We start from the raw sequence: 12,897 nt of genomic DNA on the forward strand, positions 1-12,897 counted from the left end.
CAATCCAGAGCTTTAACATGGCAACAAAGGCCTGGCATGGTCTGGCCTTTGCCCACCCGTCATACTGTTCTTGCCCTTTCATACTTTGCGGCAGCCACAGCATGGGCCTTTCATTTCCTGGAAGATGCCATGCATGCCCCTGCCAGCCACAGGGGCTCGGAGGAGCTTTGGAATGTTCTCTATTCCTGTCTCCACTCACCTGGTAACCCCTAGCCCACTTTTCAGCCCTGAAGTTAAACATCAGGGCTCTGCCTGAGTCTTCAACCCTTTCTCTCCATCAGAAATCAGGCCCCCTTTGCACCCTCATCATACTTATCACAGTTTATCATTTGTTGGGGATATTTGCTTCCCCTGCTGGACTGGAAGCTCCGTGAGGTGAGCACCATGCTGTGTCTGCCCTATCTACCCATGCATGGGGATGAAGCAGGCATGCATCCCCAGTGCCTGGAGGAAGGCCAGGAGCACCCCACATGCAACAATAGTCGCTGAATGAACGTTGTCGAATGTCAGAGCTGGAAAGGCCCGTGGTGATAAACCAACCACCCTCTCCCACTTCTTCCTACCTCCGTGTCACAGCCAAGGGAGCAGAACTTTGGGGAGGGTAAGAGGTTTCCATGAGGTCCCACAGCGACTCAGTGACAGTTCAGGCGTAAGGATCACTATATCCTGCCTGTCCGTCTATTCCCCCCACTCCCCACCCAACCCCTTGCATTTACAGGAAAGCCTCAGTCCCCAGTGCTGGATATTGGCCAATTTCCTCTTGTTGCTTTTCAAAGGAATACAAGCTAGGATACAAAGCACCAAGCCCTGGATGATTTTTTTTTAATTTGGAAAAGAAGGGGTTCTGTATCCAGAGGGGGTTCCATACCCACATCGTCGGTGGTGGGCAGTGTGGCCACATGCCCGGATGGCAAAGCCAGCTATCTAGCAGGCAGCTATCTCCGCCTGGTTTTGTGCTTGGGCTCGCTGGCCCTTCCTCTGGGAGCCTGGAGGGTTGGTGAGTCCTGGTAGTTCTGGGTCATGAACTGGGTGCTTGCTTCAGGTTCGCCCAGGTGGAAGCGGTTCAGAAATCTGTCCATTCTCCAAGAGCCTGGAAGGACAAACAGACCACAGGGAGGCAGTGAGAAAGAGCCATGGACTTGAAAGCTGGCAGGGGCCTGAGAGGGAGGCCGGCTTGTGGGAGCCGAGGCAGCAGGTGATACGATGGCCATGGGGCGTAGTGGCTGGGAGAGCTTCCGGCTCCTGTTGCAGAGGTAGCCCCCAGATGTTAGCAGAGCCTCTGAACAGCAGCAGAGCTGCCTGCTCCCCAGAGGGCAATGGGGACTGAGAGCCCAGCCCCAGTTGAGAATGTCTGAATCTCCTTCCCCAGCACCTCTGTTTAGCAAAACTGCCTTCTCGCTCCCGGGCAGAAAGGAAGCCCAGTCATGCAGGCTGCCCACTTCCTCTACTAATGCCCTCTCCCTGCAGGCTCCCCTGACCCCAGGACAGGAGGCTTCACCCGCTACTTTCCTTCAAACCTGCTCACCCCTGCTGCTGGGGCTGAGATTGGCGGAAGTATCTGTGCTCTTCTTTCAATCTTCTCCCCTAAACCCCAAACACCTCCTCATCTCTGTCCCAGGACAGGGCTTGCACCAGGGTGCCTTCCCCGTGGCAGAGGTGGAGGGGCAGCCCCTGGACCCTGGCGGGGGAGCTGGGCCTGCAGAAACCCAGACAGTGCCCAGGTCGGAGGGGTCCCTCCTCAGGGGGAGAAAACACAAGTGTGTACAGGGAGGCGCATCTTCTGGGGCAAGTGTGAACAGGCCTTGTGGCAGGGCGAGAAGGGCACAGCCTGGGGCATGGAGTGAGGCTGAGGGAAGTGGTCAGAGGTATATTCCCACGTTCTTGTTTCCCAAACCCTGGATGTCAGGCACCCTGGGCAGATGCTTGCCAGGAAAAGGCAGGAAGCAGTTTAATTTGAATCTCAGATAAATAGCAAATCGCTTGTTGGTGTGAGCGTGTCCCACATTCTACATGGAGCATTCTTACATGAATTTTTTTTTTCCGTTGTTTATCTGGAATTCAAATTTTACTGGGCATCCTACTTTTTGTTGTTGTTGTTGTTTTGCTAAATGCAGCAACCTCCCAGGGTGGAGAGAGAGTGCCTGGGGAAGACCCTGTCCGGAGCAGAGCTAGGCAGTGGTCGATACACAGTGGATTAATGGAGACCAGTCACCTCTGATACCCAGACAGAAGAGGGCAAGGGGTTGGAAGCTCTCAGAGCCCCACTTGAGACTCACGGGCCACCCACCCTCCCACCTACCTGTCTCCTCGGTCAGTACCCACCACCCTTTTCATAGCAATTAAGATAGCAAGCCCATTGAAGCGTTCCTGCCTCCCAGAGGCTGCTGACATTTCAAAGATGTTCTCAAGGAGAGGATAATTTTTAATCTGAAACCCAAAATAACAATAACAATAATGCAAACAATAATAGCAGTAACACCCCAATTTCTGTGCTTCCTATGTGTTGGTACTACTGTAAGAGCTTGACACATAATTCGCTTAATCCTCACACCAATCCCAAAAAGGGAGGACTGTTCCCACTCCCAGTTCACAGATGGGATGACTGAGGCACAAGCTGGGTTACTGGCAAGGAAGCTTCGTAGTGGCAGGGATGGGGAAAGGCCTTTGCAGATTCCCTCAAATCCTATCCGACTCAGTGACTGCATGCTCAGATGGGGCCCAGGGGGGCTGGAAAACAAGGGGTTCCAGGAGTTCTTTTGCAGAAAGGGTGGCCAAGGTGCTGAGAAAGCCTCTCCCGCTGGAGGTGTACTGACTGCAGCCAGGTTCTCCTAGAAGGCTCAGTGTCACCTGAGTGTCCTTTCAGAGGGGCTGTGCCTGAGCCTCTGCACCCTAGAAGCCCAGCTGGCTGGAAGGAAAGGAATTATGGTATTATGACCCTGGGAACGAGTGTGTGCACACACGTGTATGTGTGGGTGCACGTGTGTATGCTGGTGTGTGTGCGCACGCGCACATGCCAGGGTAATAAGGGCTTATGGGTGAATTGGTGTGTGGCAGGAACAGGGACAAGGGGGCCTTCCCCACCGTAGGGCAGGAAGGAACCTGCACAGCAGGAAGGGAATTGAAACCCATCACGAGGCTGGGGCAAGCTGCGGGGAAGAAATCCCCTGAGTCCAGAGCGAGAGCTGGCTCCCCTCAATAGTTCGGAAGCCTCTGAGCCTTCAGTGCCCTGGGGGACTCGTGGTTCCTTTCCAGTCCCAAGTCAACAGCCCTGTGGTTCTCGGGCTCCCTGGCCAGCTCCTGAAACCCAGTCCCCGTGCCGGCTAGCCTCTTGCTGCCTCCTTTCCTGGCTTGGCCGCAACTCCTTACACCCCCTGTTTCCTGCCACAGAGGGCAAGTTCTAGAAGGCAGAGGGGGTGAGTCAGGCCCTTGGGGTGTGTGGGGAGAGCTGGAGAGCTAGGAGGCTGCGGCTTCTGTGGTCACCGCTCAGAGGAAAGCCCCTTCCTGTATGGCACTGCTGTCCCCGAAAGGCAGAGAGTCCGCGGCCAGGCAGGAAAAGGGCAGCGCTGCTGTCTGTGCTTGGGCCACTCCACTGTATCCTGGACGCACCCAGGCCAGGCTCTTCCTGGGACGAGGGTAGGGGCAGTGTGGGCACTTCAGAGGCCTTGGTGGTGGGAGGCCTTGGCTGAAGGGAGAAAGGAGGAGGAAGCTGTCTGATGCCTGTCTCATGAGCCACCTGCCCTGTGGCTGGGACACAGAGGCCTGGGCATCTCAGGACAGGGCTGCCACATATGATGTACAGGTTGATCCCTGCACAACCGTAGGGGGTGCTGTTCTCATCCTGCATAGCCAGATGCAGCAGTCCTGGCACTCTCACTTACTGGTCAGTGCTGATAGGAAAGATGTTAGTGATGAGAGATGTTAGATTTCAGCGATGTTCCAGATGGGGGCCAAGGGGAGAGCCTGATAACCTTACCTAAAGCCACTGGGGGATTTCTGGGCCACCACTCTGTGCCTGGCCTCCTATTAGGCTCTAGGGGGGAAAGATGTCCCCTGTCTTCAGCAGCTGGGGAAGGGGCTCCTCCTCGGAGCTTTAGTCCCAGGGACTGTGATGATGGCAGGAATGTTTGGAAAAGGCCCTGGGGCAGGTCTTGACAGTCACTCTCTCCACCCCAAGCTTCCGAAATCTGTGGGGTTGGCTTTCCACTGTTTGGGAGTGGTTTGTCACGTGCTGGACAAACTCTGGACGGCTCCATTGGGCCAGTTAGGGCTAAGCAGGCATCTGAGAGACTGAGAGGTGCTCCGCCACGTCCAGCTTACCCTGGCCCCCTTGCAGGACTTGGTAGAATGGGGGATCGGCTCCCCTGCCAGAAGTGCAAGCTCTTAGATGAGGTCAGACCCCAGGGCCCCTTTAACACTGGCAGCCATCACCCTGGTCCTCTGCCAGGCATGGGGTCAGAGGAGCTGCCTTATTTTACCCCCTGCCCTTGGCGAGTTTCTAATATAATACAAGTAATACTAAACTAATCACAGTCTGGTCCTTCAAAGGGTGGCCTTGGCCAGCAGTAGAACTTTGTAGTCTGGGTCCCTAGCAGACAAGGTCCCCACCCCTAGTGACACCCCTGGATTCCCTTCGGCAGGACCATTCTCCGGGCTGGGGTGCAGTGGCACTGTCACCGCTCATTGCAGCCTTGACCTCCCAGGCTCAGGTGATCCTCTTGCCTCAGCCTCCCGAGTAGCTGGAACCACTGTTGTGTGCTACCACACCTGAGTAATTAAAAAAAAATTATCTGTAGAGACAGGGTCTCCCTATGTTGTCCAGGCTGATCTCAAACTCCTGGCCCAAGTGATCCTCCTGCCTGGGCCTCCCAAAGTGCTGGGATTACAGGTGTGAGTCACTGCACCTAGACAGGCCCACTCTTAAGACTTCCCAACAGCCGAGGACAGCAGTTCCTGGGTGACCCTGCTGTAGCCAAGGGACGTTTCCCACCTGACTGGTCCTTGGTCCTCGGTATTTCCGTCCTGATGTATTTCCGTCCTGATGTACTTCCCTCTTAGCCTGGGAAGTGGGGTAGGAAGCTGAGGGAGGGAGGTTCCCCCCACCCCAGCTCCATTCTCCCATGGGCCCCTGTTCAGGTGGGCTGGAGAACAGGGAGTGGGTTGCTGAGCCCTTGAGGTTGGAGCTGCGGCAGCCTCTTGTCCCAGGGCAGTCTCTGTAAGGACAGGGGCCACTGGCTCTGGCTCCGAACAGCCCTGTTCCTTCAGGTGGTGATCTGTATCTACCCAAGGTGATCACCCTCTTCCCTGGCCTCGCTGCCTCTCCTCTTAGGTAAGGGCACCACTGCTTCTTGTTGGGGGATGGTGGCCCTGAAGAGAAAAAACAAAAACTCAACTCCAGCCTAATAACCGCCCCACAGAGAGCCCGGCTCAGGTCTGTAATTTGTCTGGCTCGTCACGGGACCGGCCACATTGATAGAAGCACTGATACCTTTCTGCCGAGATTAATGATGTCCCGGCGGTGGTAGGCGGGAGGCCTGAGACTTTTATTTTTTGTGCCATTAAATGACATCCAGAGACTTCCACTCAGGACCTGAAAAGCCCTCGTTCCATCACATCCAATTACTCCGGGAGGAGATTTGCTGAGTGGCTGATACTGTGGGCTCCAGAGGCTTTCGGGTAGTGGGGGGCACTTTGACTTTGGCAGGAGTGAGAGGGAGGGGATGCCAGCAGAGTTTCGGGGTGGTGAGGGGTGACCTGCGTCTCCTCTGGAGAGAGGACCCAGGAGGGCTGAAGAGTGGAAGCTGGTTCTAATTATCCAGCCAGTGCACCCCCTAGGCCTCCTCCTCCCTTCTGCAGCTGGCGTTGAGGCAGGAAAGGGATCAGGAGGATGGGAGACTTCCAGCTGCCAGTTTAGCTTCCAGTGATAAATTCCAATATTTGGTAGTGGCAACAATTGGCTGGAGTTTGGGGTAGAATCTGGGGGCTTATCTGTGTGGTTTCTTCACGATGTGTTCAACATTGCTTGGGATGGCTGATGTTTGGCTGGACTGGGACTTGCTTCTTGAGGAGGTCCGCCTGGGGCTCATGGAGATTTCAGGCAGTTCCCAGCCTGGGCGCCTGTCTGAGTGTTGCCCGGGATGGCCCCAGCTGGGTGGCTGCCAGGCCCCCAGTTCTACCCGCTCGGCCAGGTGGGTGGGGCCCTTTGGAGGAAGAGCGCCTCCTGCCACAAGCCCACACAGTGATCAGGGGCTGGGCCCTGGGGGATGCTGGGGCTGGGCCAGGTGAACCACCATGGGAGGTCACGAGGGTGGGCTGAGTGTGTTTGTGTCTGTCTGTGTGTGCACTGGTGGGGGGCAGTCTGAGGGTGGGGGCTGCTCTCCAGGCAGGGCCCCCTTTCCTCTCAGGCCTCTTCCCTCCATGCTTCCTGACACCATGTGCTGCTGTGTTCTGCTACTAGGCTGGTGGATTTCCTCCCAGCCTCATCCCTCTGCAGCAACATCTCCTATTCTTGAAGCTGCATGGGGCTCTGCTGCCCTTGGCCGCACGATTCCCCTTCTTTCTCACCCACCGAGGCCTGCATGCCTTCAGATGCCACAAGCAAGACTTCAACCCCCTACGTGGCAAGTCCCTGCCTGTCTCTCCTCTCTGACCCCTGTGGGTGGGTGGTTCCACCTCTGAGCTGCCGAATTTGGGTGCCTGTGGTGCTAGGAAGCGGCTTATGGCTGCCTGGCCCAGGACTCCCATTTTGCAGTGAGCAAGTTTCCCCTCTGAGGGCCCTGAGGCTGCCCTGGAGGTGGTGACCCAAGCTTCTCTTGCCCGTTAGTTTCCAGCACGTTGACACCATCCTGGGCGCTCGGCCTTGGAGTGGCTTCTGGAGCAAGCTGTGGCATGTCCTCTCGTGGGGCAGAGAGGGGATTTCCCCTGCTCGCTTGCAAGAGGAGTGTGAGGCTGGCTTGTGACACCTCTGGGTGAGGTGACCGAGGTGTGGTGTGGCACAGACCGCAGCTCCCCAGGATTCTGAGGCTCAGCCACAGCCAGGGAGGGGGTGTGTGCGTGGACCATTCTGGGCAGCTGCTGCTGGCCAAGGAGGCCTGGGACAGCAGGATGCAACTGTGCTCTGTCTGTATCCCCACTGGGGCCCAGAAGTCTGGGTCAGGAGAGCGGGGATGTAGGCAAGGCGGTGGCAGGTGCAAACAGCCCTTCCCTGGAAGTCAGAAGAAAGTCAAATGGCTGTTAACTGTGGATGCCCTTGGTAAGTCATGCCACTCACTGTTTCAGGCTTTGCTTTCCTCGTTTGCCCTGGGGTAGGGGTGATGGCCACTGTCCTGCCCCCTTGACATGGGTGGCAAGGGGAAGGCCAGGGAGGGGCAGGGTGGCTGGTGGAGAGGCTGGTGGAGAGACAGCCCTGCCTGCCTGGGATTGGGACAGGGAGGACGTCGATCAATGCAGAGACTGTCACTTGTGGGCATGGTACTCACAGAGGTGGCTGCCTTCTCAGGTGCTGAGGCAAGCTGACGTGTGTTTGCGAATGTGGGGGTGTGAGAACGTGCAGATCCATGTGTGTGAATGGCTTGTGGATGTGCATATGTGGGTGTGTCCCACACACAGACACACTCATTAACTGAAAGCCAACAGTGGGCTGGGCACAGGGACAGGTGGGAGAAGGGAAAGAAGGCAGAGGTGAGCGCTTCTCTCAAGGAACTGATAGTCTCATGGTGGAAGAGGGGCCGCCATGAGTGGCAAGTGATTTAGAAATACAAAAGGGATCAAAGCAGATGTCTGGGGAGGCACAACAAATGCTGTGTGAGTGGAGAAGACAATAGAGACTAGAGATGCCAACAGCAGGTTGGGGGAAGCCTGGCTCAGCGGATCAGCCTTGTGGGGTTGTTCTAGAGGATGTGATGGAGGGCCAGCAGCCGGGACTGGTGCTTGGAAGGTGGGCAAGGCATTGCGGGTCTGGGAAGGGGAGAATGAGACGCCCAGATGGGCAGTGGTGGGCGGGCAGATGTGAGCAAAGAAGTAGTTCAGGGACGTCTGGCAGTGTGCCGCACACAAGGGCAATGGTACAAGGTGCAAATGAAATCTGCCTGGAAGGGAAGATGTCCCCCTCAGAGGGGTGTTCACTTAGAATCAGAGGGAGACAGCCCAGCATGTCACAGGCCTGAGATAATGGCATCTGCAAATCTGGAAAGGCGAAGTGTGGCCTTTGGGACAAGCGTCACACAGCTGTCCTGTGACGCTGGCCAGCCAGCCCTTGTCAGAGGCACCAGTTAAGGCTGTTTAGATTTCAGGGGTCTCTCTGTTCCTCCTATCTTGGGGACCAGTTATGCTTGTGCTGTTTGAATATCTCCCCTGACTCTCTCAGTGAGCACCCCCTATCCATAGAGCTACACCAGGGTGACTCCACACATGCATGAGAGCAGGGACACCATCACATGGTGACTTCTTACAGCACCCAAAACAGCGCCAAGTATACACTAGGCATCTGGCATCAGCTGAGCGAATGCAGAAGGCATTACTGAGTTATGCCAGGCGTGGTTTGAAAGTGGCCAGAGAGGAAGGAGCTGTGCAAAGGTAGGAGGAGTGGGGTGGCATGGCAGGGTTTCATCAGCTAGAAGTGGGGTAGCTCTAAGCCCCTCCAGGACCCTTGCTGTGCTCCTGGCCTCCTGGGGTCTGATGCAAGACCTCTACTAGGAAATGTCAGGGCTGGCTGGGAAAGTCGAGCCTCATCAGTTGGTCCCTGCATTTATTTGGCAGAAGAGGGAGGCCAGGACATTCCAGGAAGCTGGGAGCAAATCAATTTCAGGTCATTCAATTGCAGATCAACTAGTCCAACCCTGTATCTTGATGAGGTCAAAATTGAGACCCAGGGAGGGGAGGTCACCTGGCCAAGTTCAAACAATCAGAGTCGGGACATCAAGATCTCATTTGCTGACCACATGTACATTGTCCTGTGGTCACAGTAAAAAGAGGAATCCTGGGGAGGGTTTCACCTCCTTGGGTCTGAACAATGCCATCCCCACATCCCCCTACATAGTCATGACAGGCTTTACTAGAATCATCTCAAGCCCCCTTCTTCACCCTAAGCCTGTCATTTACCCATAAGATCCAGGGAGGGAAGAGGCCTGAACAGGATGGGGTTCAGTGGCCCGTCTGCCATAGACGCCCCTCTACCTGGCTTCTGTAGGCTGACCTTTCCCCTCGAGTCTCTAGAAGCTTTTCCTGCCTGTTCACCCAGGGGACACAAGCAGCTGGTTACACCACACTGCCCCCTTCCCAACCCCTGACACCCTGCTTCCTCCACGGATTCTCTCCCCTGGAGAGAAATCTAGATCAAGGCAAGTCCTGGGGCCTGTGTTCATTGGCAGGACCCCATGCTCTGGCCTCCCAAGCACTGGTCCAGCCCTGGGCTCCATAAGTCCCCGGGCACTGTTCAGGTGCTTCAGAGAGCACCAGGCCCTGAGTGTTTCAACATCGTGCAAGGACCTGGGGTTTCTGCTTTTGCAATCGCCCCTGGGTTCATCCACACCTCACTGCCTCATGTCTCGACCCCTCTGGTGGTGTCCTGTCCTCTCATTCTGGTCAGTTCTGCCTGCCCCTCCAGGTTCGTCGTCTCCAAAGAGTGACTTTTGAGTGTTGCTTCTCTGGTAAATAATTTCTAATGGCTTCCCAGAGTCAACCCGCAAAAGCCACTCCTCTGCCGGACTTCTGAGAACCTTGTTTTTCCCCTTCTCCTCCATTTTCTCACTTAAAAAAAAAAATCTATGGTTTCTCCAACCCAGAGCTCCCTCTTCCTTCACTCAAGGATTCAGATCTCCTCCTTCTCTAGGGCCCAGCCCTGCTCCAACCTCCTCCCCATGGCCTCAGGGCCAGAGAAATTTGTAGATCATCTGGAGCCAACCCCTCATTTTCTAGATGAGGAAACTGAGGCCCAGCGAGGTTCATTGATTGGCCTCAAAGTGAAACTACTAACTAGAGAGAGGGGAGTCCAGATTGCCTCACTCTACAATAAAACACCTTTATATCCTCTCTGGCTGGAGAGAGCACAGTGTTCTGGAGGGAAAGGCATGACAGGAAGGGAAGAGATCTATCCCTGAGTCCACAGACTTCCAATTGTCTTTACAATTAGAATCACACAATTAAGTGTTTAATTACAACCTGCTCTGCACTGTTGTTTAATTGTTTCCAAAGTAGACTGTAAGCCACTTGGGGACAGGGAAAATTCCTGGTGCCCTTGACTGGGTCTCCTCTGAAGTTCCCAGCACAGCGCTGGGCACATGGAAGGCATCACATGGCAAGACTGGGACCTTGGCTGGGGCTTTCATCTGGGAGGGCCATTGTTTTGTTGTTTTTTTTGAGACGGAGTCTCTCTCTGTCCCTGGAGTGTAGTGGCGCGATCTCAGCTCACTACAAGCTCCACCTCCCAGGTTCATGCTGTTCTCCTGCCTCAGCCTCCGGAGTAGCTGGGACTATAGGCGCCCACCGCCACGTCCGGCTAATTTTTTTTTTTTTGTATTTTTAGTAGAGACAGGGTTTCACCATGTTAGCCAGGATGGTCTCCATCTCCCGACCTCGTGATCCGCCCACCTCAGTCTCCCAAAGTGCTGGGATTATAGGTGTGAGCCACCGCGCCCGGCCTGGGAGGGCCATTTTAAACCCTGTACAGATGCAAGTCCAGTTTCTAAGTTCCCCATGGACAAAAGGTGGGTCAAGGGGTGGGGTGGGGAAGTACACAAGACCAAACAACGCGTTTCAGGCCCAGCGCGTTTTGGCTTCCTTGCCTGGTCACCAACATCCTGGGAGGGGTGGTTCAGGCCTTTGCTGGTCCCTCAGGCCACTGTGGTTTCTGGAGGACAGGCTGTGGTTGAGCCTCAGGAGCCCCAGCACGCAGAGTAGGGAAGCATCTTTGGTGTACGCAGCTCCCTTCCTCTCCCTTGTCAGTCCCTCCTCATGGCATCTCCCGATGCTCTATCCTTCCCTCCATCCTGCCTTCAGAAAGCACTTCACCCCCGAGAGACTCCCACCCTGGGCATAGGCATGGTGACCCCGGAGTCTCATGGTGGGGCTCAGAGGCACTGCTTCATTTTATGAGAACCCCATGGGTGGGAGAATGTCATAGGCTGAGGTCCCGACATCTTTGGTGAGATCCGTAGCCAGGGTGCTGGAGACAGTTTTTCTTGGTCTGGGCAAGATACATAATTTTGTTTCCTTCTCTCTGCATCTAAACTTAAAAGTATGTCTTTGGCAAAGCTGTTTAAACAGATTCACGGATTGGCAAGGTGCTGAGGGCACCTGGGGAAGGTTCACTGGTGGTAAGTTTGCACCAGCTCCACTCCCAGGGTGGCCTGGAGCCCTCTGTGATAGGTGGGCCCTGCTCGGCACATCTGAAGGGCCCTGTCGCTCAACCTGTGCCTTTCTGGGCTCCATGTTCCTCTCCTGTGGGGCCTCCGGCATTGCGGTTGTAGCAATACCTGGGCCGGCTTCCTAGTGGGTGGATGTTTGGTCAAGGTCACTGGGTGAGAGGAAATGGCTGACGACACCCACCCTCCCACTTGCCTTCCTGCCAGCCTGGGGGATGTGCTTCTTGCACTTCCAGATGGCATTGTGCAGTCTCTATTGTCTTCCCTTCCCTAAAATTGGGGAGCTGAGAGTGCAGGGGTGGCTTTATTTCCCATTTTCTGGAAGAGAAATCTAAGGCTCAGATGGCGGGTGGGGGGGAGTTGGGGGCATGGCTCACACTGGGTCAGGTGAGTCACTTGTGGCATGTTGCAGTGGCCAAGTGGCCACCGCTCCTGCTCCCTGGCCCTGGTGGCAGGAGGACCGAGGCCAAGCAGGCGGGGTTCACCATTAGGAGGCTATAGGGAGCTGGTCTGCTCCAGAAGCCAAGGAGGGCTGCTCAGAGAAGCTAGTGGAGGGGGGATGGTGGGGGACATCTTCCCCTCATCACTGAGATGGCACAGCCGACCCAGTAATTAGCAACCCATGAGGATAGACTGGCAGGGTGGCATTCCAGGGCCCTCTTGCCCAGATCAGACTCAATTACAGAGCACAATGACTTGCCAAAGTTCAGGGGCAGCTGCCTGCACATGCCATGCAAAGTTTCGGGGTACTCTTCTCCCTGGCTCCAGTCACCTGCTTTGAGACCCTGCCTTACAGACCAACCCACCCAACTGGAGCCTCCACACTGGTCTGTGGGACTTACCTCTCAAGGGAGACCACACCTGATGCCAACATCTTTAGGGCACTCCCTCCAGTTCACTCCCAAGAAACACCAGCCTTCGGCCCCAGTCTCCAAGGCTCATGAGTGGGGGTCAAGGCCCCAATTTCCCCGTAAATGCCTGAAGCGTTTGTTCCACCCCAGAATTCACCCCGGTGGTGGCTGGAAGGATGGGAAGGTCTTACTTCGAGTTTCGTTTTCCTTGGGAAGGAGAGAGATGACTTTTCCTTCCTGAAGATAGACAAAGAACTGGTAGCGATGGAAGCCACTGTGTGCCGGTGGGGAGGGAGCCTGGTAGGCTATAGGTAGAAGAAGGAGAGAGGTGGGCATCAACATCCCATACTACCGAGGGCAGAGCTCTCTGCCTTCCCATGGTCCTGCTGACCTCCCTGGGGCCCCAGATCAGCACTCAGCCCTGCAAAACATTAGGATTTGTATTTGGCGGGATCTCAGCTTCAGTATTTTCATTTAAGAAGTTCATATTTTGGTGGGGGTGAGAGTGGGGGAGGAGGTGGTCCAAGAGGAAACACCCTGAGCTGGCTTGAAGGCCTTGGGTGCTGGCGTGGCTCCCAGGCCTTTATGGGCCAGTGGGTGTTGGCATTGTCCTGTTTTTGCTTTAGTCTATCCTGATGGATTTCCTGCCTCAAGAGAAGCCCATCTTCCTCTGTGAGTGTGTTTGGCAG

At 55.5% G+C, this 12,897-nt stretch overlaps 1 protein-coding gene across 3 annotated transcripts in view; it reads right to left on the minus strand.

The window, feature by feature from the left end:
* Positions 1 to 809: 809 nt before the first annotated feature.
* PEBP4 (phosphatidylethanolamine binding protein 4) overlaps positions 810 to 12,897 on the minus strand; it is a 286,848-nt gene continuing 274,760 nt past the window's right edge. For all 3 annotated transcript variants that reach the window (XM_034965835.2, XM_034965836.3, XM_003823588.5), the window contains exons 6-7: positions 12,400 to 12,513; positions 810 to 1,090 (exon numbers count right to left, since the gene is read on the minus strand). In XM_034965835.2, coding sequence (XP_034821726.1) covers positions 936 to 1,090; positions 12,400 to 12,513 — 269 coding nt within the window. In that variant the 3' untranslated portion in view covers positions 810 to 935. The remainder of the gene's footprint in view (positions 1,091 to 12,399; positions 12,514 to 12,897) is intronic.

Source organism: Pan paniscus, chromosome 7 (assembly GCF_029289425.2).
Source record: "Pan paniscus chromosome 7, NHGRI_mPanPan1-v2.0_pri, whole genome shotgun sequence".
Taxonomy (NCBI): Eukaryota; Metazoa; Chordata; class Mammalia; order Primates; family Hominidae; genus Pan; species Pan paniscus.